At 36.4% G+C, this 13744-nt stretch overlaps 1 protein-coding gene across 1 annotated transcript; it reads left to right on the top strand.

Annotated features, from left to right (window-relative positions):
• Positions 1-2173: 2173 nt before the first annotated feature.
• Positions 2174-13633, top strand: LOC141839367 (proline-rich receptor-like protein kinase PERK15). The gene is made up of 9 exons (XM_074727098.1): positions 2174-2876; positions 3136-3687; positions 4005-4091; positions 4195-4265; positions 4737-4749; positions 12303-12363; positions 12472-12619; positions 12710-12874; positions 13069-13633. The coding sequence occupies exons 1-9, from the start codon at positions 2174-2176 to the stop codon at positions 13378-13380; spliced, it is 2112 nt and encodes a 703-aa protein (XP_074583199.1). The 3' UTR covers positions 13381-13633.
• Positions 13634-13744: the final 111 nt, after the last annotated feature.

The raw sequence follows: 13744 nt of genomic DNA, 5'->3' as shown, positions 1-13744 counted from the left end.
ATGATATGAATATAAATGTAAAAGAAAGAACAATAAAAAAAATTGAAATATAATTGATTTGAATCTTTATAAATTCAGTTTAATAAAGAGATCATAAACTTCTGGACAAATAGGATTTGATAACATAATCTGGATCGAATAAAGTGTATACACATACAACATGTCTTCTGTCTTCACACAATTTAATTAATCTAACTATTAATTTCCACACTAATTAATCCTTCGCCCAAGCAAATTGCAAAGGAAATATGTAACTCCTTGTGAAAATTTACGTGATCAACGCTGCGATTAGTGGATACGACGAAGAACAAGTCATTTTAAATTAAACGGAATGGAGGGCACGCACGACAGCTTTTGTCCGAGCGATTCCCCGAATCACGGCGCGCAAATGCTCTTACTATTCACATGGAATTAAAAACCAATAATAATAATAATAATAATAATTACTAATAATGATAATAATAATGCATATTTAATAGTTTTGAAAATTTTTAAACTGTCGCTTTTCTCTTTGCTTCTGCAAATTCTGTCATTTTTGGTCAAATTTAAGTAGCTCAACTCTTTAGATTCCACAAAAATGAGGGCCACAAGGCCAACCTTTCATCTGTATCCTATTGGTGTACTTCTTCTCCCTTTATCCTTTTTTTTTTCTCAATAAATAAATAAAAAGAGGAGGCCCCGCTTCAAAAATGTTTCGGTTGGATCGATCGGATTGACATACCTCATCAAACAATTTAAATCGATTAAATTAAAATTGAAAGAAAATAAAGCTTTACAATATTTCCCTGTTTTCTAGATTTCCAGTAAAGGACAGCATCAACTCGCTGCCCATATAATAGCAAAACATTGGAATAAAGGAAAGAAGATATTTATAGTGTTTCTTAAGAATCTTTTATTACTCTATTTAAAATTTCAGAAATATTTTAATCACTTTGATAATAAGATTCCCACATGAATGTACTAATCGCTTTCTGTTTCTTTAATATATTAAAAATATGTGCCATCAATGATCAGTTTGGCCGGTTGGACTTAGACCGCATCAAACATCACAACTTGACTTACCAAACTCATCAATAATATATTTTGCCAACCAAAATTCCACAAAGCTTCGTTAATTCCACCGTTCAAACTTGACATGCTCTCGCATAATTTTATTTATTTATTTATTTTTTTGTCAAAGACAATTTTTCTGTTTCTTCAAAGAAAAAAAGGGAGTGAATTAAAATATTTAAATCACGCGTTTCTTTACGTAAACGAGTTTTATAAACAGAATATGAAATATTAAAAAAAATTGTTTAAGCAACAAATTTATTAAATTAGTAAACTTAGAGTTCTTAATTAATCATATGAAGTCGTCTCCGTTTGGCCTGGTCTTGCACCGTACGTATCTAGCTGTTTTCACATCAAAATTAGCTGTATAAAACTGCTCGAAAGGCTTGAACATTTCCAGTATTTCCTACCAATTAGGAAATTCTTAAAAAATCACATTTATTTGGTCATAAATGTCAATCTAATTAAAATTATCATATATTTTAGCATTTGAACCAAGTTTGCTCCAGATCACATTCTCATTCTAGTTTTTTTGGTAATTATTGCTATTTCCACATTTTCTCTCATTTAATTATATTTTTATGCCAACTATCACATTGATAAATAAGGTTTAATGCATATTATCACAAATCACAAATGTCAAACCCTTCGTACTGATGTTAAATTCAATATTTTTTGGAGTTAGTGAGGAAAAATAGAAAGAAAACAAAAGTAGGTCGTTTAATTAGGCTGAAATGAAAAAATTAAAAAAATTAACTTCTTTGTCTTTATTTACTTCCTCGTAAATAAAAATTCATTTAAAAAAAAAATCGTCTCAAGTAAACACAACATATATATTGCTCGAATAGGTCTTTTATCGTTTTATTTATTTTGTCAGATTTAATTTATTGTTTCGATATAGATATAAAATTTGTTTCGATATTATTTTGTCAAAATAATAATATATTTTGTTTTCATAAAAATTTAGAAGAAAATATTAGAGTACTAATTTCCATTTACTGGCGAAAATGGTCGCCCAGGGCTACAGCCGAAGTCCTTTTTTTTTAATATTTTAATCCTCTCCTCGAAGAAAATCAAAGTAAGAAAAGGAATTCCACTTCTCTCTGCTCGCCGCCCTTCCACGATGTCCTCCTCCCCCTCGCCCAACTCCTCCCCTGGTGCCCCTCCACCAGCCATAGCCGGCGCCCCGCCCCCGGCCACCCCCGCCGCTCCGCCTCCAGCTACTCCCGCCGCTCCGCCTCCAGCGACTCCTGCGGCGCCTCCTCCAACCACTCCCGCCGCCCCGCCTCCAGCCACTCCCGCGGCGCCGCCCCCGGCCACTCCCGCCGCTCCGCCTCCGGCCACTCCCGCCGCTCCGCCTCCGGCCACCCCCGTCGTGCCTGCCCCAGCCACACCCGCCGCCCCTCCTCCAACCACTCCCGCTTCCCCGCCTCCCGCCGCCCCACTTCCGGCCTCCCCTCCTCCACCCGCCACCTCGCCCTCCCCCTCCCTCCCTTCTCCGACTCCTCCCTCGACCTCGCCGCCTCCCCCGCCGACCAACCCATCCGCTTCGCCGCCGCCCCCATCTCCACCCTCTTCGCATTCTCCACCGCCGCCTCAAGCGCCGTCTATCAGGTCTCCACCGCCTCCCTCTTCGTCTTCGCCGTCTCGGTCAAGCTCTAGTTCGATCGCGACCCCGGTTGTCATCGGTGTCGCGGTTGGCGGGGTTGTGATCCTCTTGATGCTCAGCCTCGTATGCGTTTTTTGTTGGAGAAAGAAGCGCAGGGCGCCGCTGCCGACGGCCCATTACTATGGAGCTCCACCGCCGCCTCCGATGGCAGGGAAAGGTTAAAAATATCTCCTTTTATTGATTTTCTGGGGAAAATTGTTTGTTCCCCTCCGAATAGATTGACAACTTATATCCGTGCGGTTACACGCCCATAGAATTATATTTTTCTCTCTATTTTTCCTTTCTTATTTCGATGTTCATGTTTTACTTTCTAAATACACAAATGGTTTATCCGTTGATTTTCATGGAAATGTACCACACCAAGTAACCAACAAGCATAAAGTTCTTACCAAAATGACTTTGGCTTATGTTTCCAGATGATAGCTATGGTGAATATTGGCAACAGAATGCTCCTCCAGCAGATCATGTTGTAAAGCTTCCTCCTGGACCACTACCTCCTCCTCCATATGCTTCCCGTCCACCACGCTCTCCAAGCCATATGCCACCTCCACCTCCGCCTCCACCGCCTATGATAAATAGCAGTGGAGGTTCTGTGTCCAATTATTCTGCTTCTGAGAGTCCACTACCTCCACCATCTCCTGGAGTTGCCCTTGGATTCTCTAAAAGCACTTTTACATATGAAGAACTGTCTATGGCAACAAATGGTTTTTCTGATGCAAATCTCCTGGGACAAGGTGGTTTTGGTTTCGTACATAGAGGAGTTCTTCCTGATGGCAAAGAAGTTGCAGTAAAACAATTGAAAATAGGAAGTGGGCAGGGTGAACGTGAGTTCCAGGCAGAGGTTGAGATCATCAGCCGTGTGCATCACAAGCATCTTGTTTCATTAGTGGGATACTGCATTGCAGGAGGCAAGAGGCTGCTTGTCTATGAATATGTTCCTAATAATACATTGGAGTTCCACTTGCATGGTAAGGCATTATGCTACTCTTGCTTCATTACCTGCTCAAAATTTTGTGCTTCTTACTTCCCTTGCTTCTAATTGTCTAGCCATCATTTGTTTAATCGTGTATGCATTGATTCAGAGCATACATTGGGTTCCAGCAATATATTGAAGCTATATAGTGAACTGATATTAGAAAAAAAGAGTGACTGAAATTGTTCCTTATTAATTACTTAATAGTAGTTGGTCTATATCCAGATCTTGATATACATGCAGATCATTTTGGTATTCTGTAACAGTTTAAGATATTTGCATGGATACTTTATGAGAATAATTCTTTTTCAGGGAGAGGCAGACCAACAATGGAATGGTCCACACGATTAAAAATTGCTTTGGGTTCTGCCAAGGGATTGGCATATCTTCATGAAGACTGTGAGTTATTTTGCATTTTTGCTATTTTCCAATGTTCACCATCACTATAGAATTGATTTCCTCATTTATAGTTGATTCTTATAATGAGTATTCTGGTTTGCAGGCCACCCGAAGATTATTCACCGTGATATTAAGGCATCCAATATTCTTCTTGATTACAAGTTTGTGGCAAAGGTAAACAAATCTACTGCATCACATAATAAAATAATTTTCAGATAGAATATAATGTTTGTTTATCAATCTAAAAAAGGGATATTACTTCTGCATTGATATTTGCCATTTGATCTTCTTTGCATTCTAAACATCTCTAGGGATTGTCATTATATATCATATGAAAATCTGCACATTAACTGAAGGATGATATGCATTTTTTTTCCCAATTGAATAAGCTCTAGATTGTTTTGCAATAGGATTTTGAAAAGTTATCTTAGTGTTTGTATAGTTTTATTTGTTTTTCCTTCAAAAAAAGAAGTTATGGAAAATATCTGGCTGTTCTTTCCTTGTATATCTTTAGATGCAGATCATTCTTTTGGCTGAAACCTCCCTAGCAGCCAACAGTTTTTGCTGTATTATGTTTCCTGGTAACTTATTTTAGTTGATTAACCATTATGTTTATTAATTTCATCTATATCTTCTGCTCTGCAGGTTGCAGATTATGGTTTTACTATTTATGCTAAGGCTTCAAAATAGAATGTAGCATGTCGTAATATGAAATGATGCATGATAAAGTCTAAATAAGATAGCTTCCATATGAATGAAAAAGTAGAAACTTATACCATCTAGGGTTCGGCTAAGACAATCTAAAGTAAGAAGAGGTAAGTCTTAAATTTGGTCCTGCCTCCATAGACTAAGGAATAAACCCCTAGCACGACACAAGGTGTCATATGGCTAGGGCTAAATTCCATCAATGAGTTTATGGAGTGATAAGGTTCGGCCAACTTGATGATGTTAGGGTTTTGAATTATGTTGTAACCCACAAATGCTTAAAATGGAAAGTGATGATGTAACATGTTTTAGGGTTCGATTGGTGGCTCTTAAATAATGAATCTGAACCTTAAGAGGTCCGGCCAGCTTGATGAAGAAAGGCTAGGCTAGGTCCCAACCTAACTAAGGTTTGGAAATGTCACATGATAAAACTCCCACTAGGGTTTAGGGTCCCATGTGGCGAGATTGACAACCAATCAAGGGACACATGCTAAGCTAGGGTTCGGCCCCTTATTTAATAAGGGTCTTAAGAAATGTTTCAACTCTAGTAAATGATGTTGAGAAATGGGAGAAACATTAACAAGACATGGAGCATCAGATGGGTAAGCCTAACCTAAGGTTTGAAGTTACAAGGTGGGCTAGACCATGTAAGGTGCTCGAAAGATGTTAATGGAATGAATGTTCTCCCATGATGATAAAGGAGAAAGAAAAACGTATGCATTAATTTATTTTAATGAATGGCTTGTACCGGAGCCCGAAAGGGGTCCAAGGGATGGCCACCTAGAGAACGACCCTAGGTCGAAAGGCAAAAGACCTAGTAACCGAATAGTCGAGACTTGCAACCTCGTACTATTTGGAATGGCGCGCAAGAAATGAATGGGTACAAGCCAGGGATCCCCAAAGAATGATAAGTATGACTATTTTCATCTATTATGTAATAAGCTTTCAAAGGCATGTGCACGATGATTATGCATATTATGACAATGTTAAGTTAAGGAAGTTACATGTGCTCAATGATTATGAAATGTTATGCTTCGATGTTTATGCTTGCTTTTATCATGTTATATTTATATGCTCGGATTAACGACTTGGTTTTTGGTGAGTAGGAAAGGAGCTTACTAAGCCTCGTGCTTACAGTCTCTTCTTTCTTATGTTGCAGAACCAAATCAAGGCCGTTAGGCAACGGGAAGCAGCAGGACAAGGCCAAATAAAGATGTGTGTGGTGGTGCCATAACAGACGAATATGAAACTTAAATATTGCATGCTAAATGATTGTATTAGTTACTGTCGCTTTAAGACTTATGATGTTATTTGGATGATAGTAAGACCTGAGTAAATCTAGACAGTACTTGCATGCCTTTAGGATGTTTAATTATCACATATGAACTTCTATTATGTCAACGTGTTTCCGCTGCAAGTTTTAGATTTTTCGTATGTGGTATTACTATGTATGTATGATGGAAAAAAAATACCCGTAACGTCCGTCAAAGGCTCTGATGACGGTAAGGAAAGGACGGGCGTCACAAAATGGGACTGGTTTAAAATATATCTCAATACCCAAATATAGTTTGATACTAATGTTGTTTCTTGAAAATTTAAATTCTTTGGTACATAGTATCAAAATGATATTTTTAAGATTGAGAATATGTTGAAACTATTTTTCCATAATTACTTATGGGTCATTAATTCAGAGTGTCAAATCTTTTATTTTTCTGATTTAACATGAATTAATTAAGGCTTTTTGAAGTTAGCACTGAAAATCAGTTTATCAAGCATCAGGCGACTGGTGATGATAAGCAGTCGATTGATCTCTCTGTTTTTCGAATTATGCTGACTTTTCAATGAATTTTTGATTACATCTTGAATTATTTAATATACTCCTTGATCACTAATGAGCTTGAGTGTTTAATCTTATGTTTTTAGTGCTTGAACAAAGGAGAAGTAAGGATTAAGGGGGAGAAAATTATAACATTAGTCATAATTCATTCCTCTTGAAATGATTGAATACTTATCCATTATTTGCTCTGATATTTCCTGTTTCTTTTTGCTGTATGTCAAAAAGGGGGAGAATGAGATGGAAAGTTAGACTTTCATGATTACTTATTCATGCTAAATGTTTATGCTTACTAGATTAATTCTGATTAAAGCATGATTATGCATGGTGATATTATACATGTTGTATTTAAAGACCTAACTTAAATGATTTTTGTCAAACATCAAAAAGGGGGAGATTGTTGGGGCAATTTTCCCCAAGTGACTTGGATTTTAATGTTTGGCTAAATCAGTTTAAGTTAGGCAATGTTGTTGATCTAACATGTGTGACTTGAGTTCACAGGAAAGTCCAGGAATGAAGTCTTGGCATTTGGTGAAGTCCCGGAGGCGCGACCTCTTGACAAAGGTGAAGTCCCGGAGGCGAGGCCTCTTGGCAAGAGAAGTTTTAGCACGACAAAGTCGAGGGAAATGTCTCAAGCGAGTGCAAGGGAGTGCATGAGGCTTGTGGAAGGAGTTTGAAGATTTGTGTCAAGGCTAAGGGATGAAGAAGAAGCTAGAAAAGTGAGTTTTCAGCTTGGGCAGTCGACTGGCCCTGCCGGCAGTCGACTGGGCAGTCGACTGGGGTTGATCCGAAGAACACACAGCCAAGAAAAGAAAGATCAGTCGAGTGGACAGTCGACTGGCGTTGGAGCACTCGACTGATATACTGCCGTTGGGGTGACAACTGACGAATTAAATGCATATTTAATTGCCGTTGAAGCCCATCAGTCGACTGGCCCTAGGAACAGTCGACTGGTGCACTGAATTTTATAAAAAGAGCGGTCAACGTCGCAGAGAACAAGATTTACATTCTTTCATCTCCTTTACTGCTCTCTGACATTGTAAAAGCTCTTCTCTTCCTCTCATACTTCACTAAACATCTTGTACGAGGAAGACGTCGTGTTGTGAAGGTTTCTCCGCCTTCGAAGTGTGATTCGCGAAGGAGATTTTTCTCATAGTGGAATCGTCGGCTGTGTGTGTGGATCCTTGGATTAGTCACCTCGTTGAGGTGGATACCAAGTAAATCAACCGGGTTAGCGTTTGTTTCTTTGTAATCTATCTTTATCTCTTTGCTTCCGCTAATAAACTCGCAGAGAAAATCGAAAGACGCTATTCACCCCCTCTAGCGAACGCCTCGATCCTAACAGAAATGACCCTGGAGAAAATGACAAACAAGACTAAATAGTCTAAAAAGGAATACCATGGTTTAGGTGAGCAAGAAATATTTAAAGGCAAGAAAGGTTTGGGATACAAACATAAAACTAAGGAGAATATGCCATCATACCATAGAGTTCCATATAGCTATGGAACTAATCATAAGTCTAGAAGTCAAGTCAAGATTACAAGAGAGGTTATGCCTAGTTTTAACCTTGAAGACACTAGCATGACTAAGACTTCTAATAAGACTAGGAGAGTTATTAGGAAGGTATCTAGGGAAGTTATCCCTAATGAGTACTTAGTGCACCCAAGGAACTCCAATAGGTATTGGATTTCTAAGAGTGTGATTTCTTCAAACTAAATGGGTATAAGATATGCCAACCTTTATTGAAAGGTTAGTTAACTCAACCATAATGAAGTTGGCATTTTAAGATATTTTCAAAGTATTGTGATATTTTGAAAATGAAATATTATCCTTAAGGATCTAATAGTGTGCAAATGAAAAGGGTAAAGTCTTGAGATTGATTAACATTGATACACATGAAAAAGGATTAACAAATGTGTTAAATATAAATTTTTGAGACAATTCAAGGGAGATAGGGTCGCTTATGTTAAATTGTGTAGTTGACATAATGATTAGATGACGATGTTAAGAATTCAAATTTAGATATTTACATCCTATTATAGTTATCATGCTTATGTGCCCTATCACATGTCATAATATCATTTCATACATTTATCTTGTCATAATAATGTAAATCGATATAATCATGTCATATCATGCATGGATCGTTTAAGTTATAATAGAATTTTCATTGAAGTTATGCATTTGATGTATGCCCTACTCATTTATATGCATTATTTCAATCGATTATAATTAAGGATATAAACAACATCATTGGATATCCTAAGTAGGATGATCAAATATAGAATACCTAAATAGAAATGCATGATTCCTTAGTTTAAAAAAAAGGGAAAAAAAAGGAAAAAATTGGTTTACATCTCACAAAACAATAGGATTAACTTGCATGTGTATTGAGAAACATTAGATACAAGTGAGATGTTAGGATGATGAACTAAGTTCAAGATGCAAATTTGATGTACCAAATGAGCTTTAGTTTCATCAAAACAAATTGATGTTGTGTTGGCCAATCATGGGGAAAGCAAATGTGCAAGTCATGTACATTTAGTCCATAGATCATGGTTGGAAATTGATTTTGAAAATGATTTCAGAAATATTTTAAAAAATCTTGGTGAAGGCTATTTGTTGATAGGAATCACCATTAATCAAATTGATACAAAGTTAGAGTGAAACATTAAAGTTTTCAATGGTTTTCAACTTTGTATTATTCTTTGGAAATAAAATGTATTTTCTTAGAAAACTATTTTTCCCTGATATTATTTGACATAAGTAAAGTATGTATCAAATTTTGTGATTTTTCCAAAATTATAGAATTACTTATGCATTTTTGAAATTTATTTTGAAAAATTGAAAGTGCAGTTTCTTCTGTTTCAGTCGACTGATATCAGTATTCAGTCGACTGATATCTATATTCTTCACTAAAGTGCATTGGTTTAAGGCATTTAGGCTTACCCCAAATAACTTAACTACCCCTAACCATGAGATATGCTTGGATAGACATTCAAAGGTGATTTTCTTAATGAAAATAAGAAAGGGATGTTAAAAATGGGAAGATAAGGATATGAGAAGGAGGTTTAGATTCAAGGTTAAAGTTTTAACCTCATACCTTACACTTTTGGATTTTCTAAAGATTTATGAACTCCAAAATCATTGTTGGTGCAATGATAGAGGTTGGAGCATGTCTTGAGGGGGAGGTCGACATTAAAGGCATGAATTGGATATGTTGTGTGATGGATGTGTGTTTTATCTATTGTCTTATTTCTTGTCTATATCCATACATGTATGTTTGTGATTGATTGGGAACTTGAATAAGTTGCTTGATTGTGAATATGAATAAATCTTTTGGTTTTAAATAAAGTAGGTTGTATACGTTGTGGCATGATGTTAATAATGTGTTGTGTAACTTGTAACATGCTTGTATAAGTTGTTGTTTGATTTATATAATTCTTGTGTGATTAATGTAAAGCGTGTTTGGTTTACTATGTAATGTATCTTAGAGTTTAGATTGTAATTGTTTGTATAATTATTATGAGTTAGATGTTGTATAGCCTTATGCATATAGGATGTATAGTTCATGTTGTATGATGGTTTGTATTGATTAACTAATTCATTGATCTTGTAATTAAATTGTACAGTAATTTGTGTAAAGGTTGCATGATGTGTATATTGTGTATGCTATTGTTATTGTTTAGGTTTATTTTGTTCTAGTTGATTCAATTGTAGTCATCTTGTATTATGATTGTATCATGTTGTTAGGTTGTACATAGATTCTTCATTGTATATGGTTTATAATTGTGTCTAAAAGTTATTAACTTTTTTAGAGACAGCTATTAATTTGTCACAAAAACTATTTAGAGAGACAACTATAAATGTCTCTAAAAAGTCAAAGAATTAGAATTAATCATTTTCCTCATTTTTAGAGACAATTATAAATATATCTAAAAGTCAATAACTTTTAAGGGACAATTAACAATGTCTTTAAATATATTCATAGTGACAATTATAAATCTTTGACAAATTAATATTTCTATCGACAAATTTATTTTTAAAAATAGATAATTATTTTTAGTGATAATTTATCACTAAATTGTATCAAAAGATTTGTATTTCTCTAAAAGAGTGTGAATACAAAAGTGCATTAAGTAAATACAATAATTCATAAAAGAGTTACATGGTTTATATTATATACACTAATTCAGAAATATTAACATGAGTCGAGTAGCTATTTTAAAAAGTTAACCATGAAGCAGATTTTGCAATTAACCTCTTGATGGCTTAGGTCTTGTGCTAATAGGTCAATGTGGAACCCACCAAGTCTCAAAGAGATGTCTCCGATTTCCAACATATATTTCAATTGATCATTAAATACTCACTTGACTCTAGAATTCAGGAAATAAAACAAATAACAAGCGTATACCAAATTGTTTATAATAATAGTCCTGCAAAGAATTAATTTATCACTGTTGTAATATACTTCGGTATAGAACATTTTCAAATTCACTTTAATTGTAGGCACTTCCAAAAGGTTCTCTTCTGATGCTTTTGGTTATACCTGTGGCACAAAAGGAAAGCCAAGGTGCATGTGAATTCGGTGGATGAAACCTGAATGTGAAATAAATAACTAAAAATTTTCTAACAAAGATAAGAATACAATGTGGTGCAGAAATTTTATCTTCACTGTAATACTCACTTTCTTCTAGAGATCATGATATTAGAAAACAGTACAAATAGGATGACTCTACATGACTATAAATCTGCAGTTGCTCCAAAATACTGTCACCCAATGATCTCATGAGTCATGATGTTGAAGGAAGTTTTTGAAGTGAAATGTGCAGAAATCTGATCCCATGACAGATGTACAGGAAGTCATTGACAGTCCTCATGTCTTGCCTGTTGCCAGTCACCGAGACGAGCAGCATTCGCTGTGACATTGACAATGACAACTTGATAAATGGTGGGTAAGCAGCAGCAGTGGCTATTTCTCTATCTTTGAGACTATCCAACAGTGGATTGCAGGAGAGCCTTTCTTTCTCGTCTGCCTAACATCAGTCCCTAGATCTCAGCATTGGTGCTGCCAACCACTCAATCCTCTTCTAACAACCTCTCCTTTATTCTCATTCAATCACTTAGGTAAGTGCATCTTGACTGAGGATTCTTCTCGATGGCCTTGCCAAGGGAGAGTAATCGCCTGCTGGCTGAGGGCTTACATAATTCTGATGCCCTTGCTGAGGCAGGATTTGGGAGTGAGATTTAGGTTGTTGTTGCTTCCATCGTTGACTTTGCCCTCTGCTGCATATGATGGTAATTAAATGAGGTGTGTTTTTCACTATGGAGAATAAATAATTCTCCTAGGGTATATTTTAAGTAGATTAAAAACAAGACAACTCGGTGTGCGAAATTCCAATCAATGTAGGATCTCAGAAAAGGGTCGGATCACATTAGGTCAATTATACGCAGTCTTATCTTGCATTACAAGAGATTGTTTCCGCGACTTGAACTTGTGATCACAAGGTCACACGGCAACAATTTTACCATTGCACCAAAGCTCCCCTTCATATTTTAAGTAGATTAATAATTTAATTTTTAGAGATGAATATTAGAATTGTGTCTGTATGTATCCCCCTATTATTTATTTATATTGTAGTGTTTGTATCCTTGCACCATATGTTTGAAAGGGTTCCTTTATTTACATTCTGAAATTGAGCATCATGTGTTGATTAGGTTTGTTCCTACTTTGTATCTATAGCTGGCAGGAATCTTTTTTGACCTAAATGCTTTGTGGAGTTTCCATGTCAGAGATCTTGTTACCATCGAATTGACCTGTAGACACTGTTTTTCTTGTAGTTATCTGGCACCTGAATATGCATCTTCAGGCAAGCTGACAGATAAATCAGATGTGTTCTCATTTGGTGTAATGCTTCTAGAGCTAATCACTGGACGGCGCCCTGTTGATACATCCCAAACTTACACGGATGATAGCTTGGTTGACTGGGTCAGTTTTGTGATTGCATAACAGTCTTATCTAGTTCTAATCATTTTTTTACTTCCGCTCAACTTTTTCAGTTGTTTCTTGTAACTACAGGCAAGGCCATTGCTTACTCGAGCTCTTGAAGATGGCAAATACGATGATGCTCTTGTTGATCCTAGGTTGGGATTGGACTATAACCCTAATGAGATGGCCTGCATGGTTGCCTGTGCTGCTGCATGTGTGCGCCATGCAGCACGTCGACGGCCAAGAATGAGTCAGGTTCTGTCTCTATCTTTTACTTGGTGGTTTTTGTTTATAGTTTTTATAAAGTTTATAATCGTATACCATCTTGAATTTGTGCCTCGCATTGGGATGTTCACATTTTCTGCTTAGTCCATTTTTTGATTCTTGTGATCTTTCAGTGATCACAATTTTGCCAGCCTCTCACTAACATCACCAGGTGTAACCTACAGGTTGTCCGTGCTTTAGAAGGTGATGTATCTCTCGATGACTTAAACAACGGTGTCAGACCTGGTCACAGCAGGTTTTACAGTTCGCATGACAGCAGCTCTGATTATGATTCCAATCAGTACAATGAGGATATGAAGAAGTTCAGAAAAATGGCAGTCACAACTGAAGAATTTGCTAGCAGCGAGTACAGTGCACCGACCGGTGAATATGGTCAGATTCCATCGGCTTCAAGCAGCGAAGGTCAACAAACTCAAGAGATAGAATTGAGAAATAAGAAAGAAAACTATGGTTATGGTTTCGACAGCAATTTTTGAGAAGCGCCTGCGTCTATTCAATTGTAAAGCTCAGCCTCGTTCAACGGCTGGGAAAACCAAATTCATCTGATAATTTACAGGTTTTCATGGATGTTTGTTTTGCTGATTCGAATAAATGATGAATAGCTTACTGATTCTTTTGTAATGTATACGTTTTGACTGATTAAATACTGAAATGAAATGTATTTCTTCAACAGTTAATTTAATTCTGATGTAAACAGTGGGAGATTAGGATAAATGATTTTCTTGTGAATTTGTTCTCTAATTCTAAATACATTTCAATCTTTAATACCAAGTTTATTTGAAGTGAAAAAGAAAAGAACTCTCATTTTGTCTTCATTTTATTTCATTTATAGTCTTTATT

This window comes from Curcuma longa, chromosome 11, assembly GCF_044706935.1.
Source record: "Curcuma longa cultivar G26 ecotype Majalengka, Jawa Barat chromosome 11, ITB_CL_G26_1.1, whole genome shotgun sequence".
NCBI classification, from domain to species: Eukaryota; Viridiplantae; Streptophyta; class Magnoliopsida; order Zingiberales; family Zingiberaceae; genus Curcuma; species Curcuma longa.
The sequence above is the reverse complement of the archived record's forward strand: the minus strand, read 5'-3'. Positions and strand labels throughout refer to the sequence as shown.

Coding starts and splice junctions, on each gene's coding strand:
- LOC141839367 (XM_074727098.1), top strand. CDS start 2,174: ATGTCCTCCTCCCCCTCGCCCAACTCCTCCCCTGGTGCCCCTCCACCA. Junction 2,877..3,135: donor GCCTCCGATGGCAGGGAAAG/GTTAAAAATATC, acceptor TTATGTTTCCAG/ATGATAGCTATGGTGAATAT. Junction 4,092..4,194: donor GGCATATCTTCATGAAGACT/GTGAGTTATTTT, acceptor TCTGGTTTGCAG/GCCACCCGAAGATTATTCAC.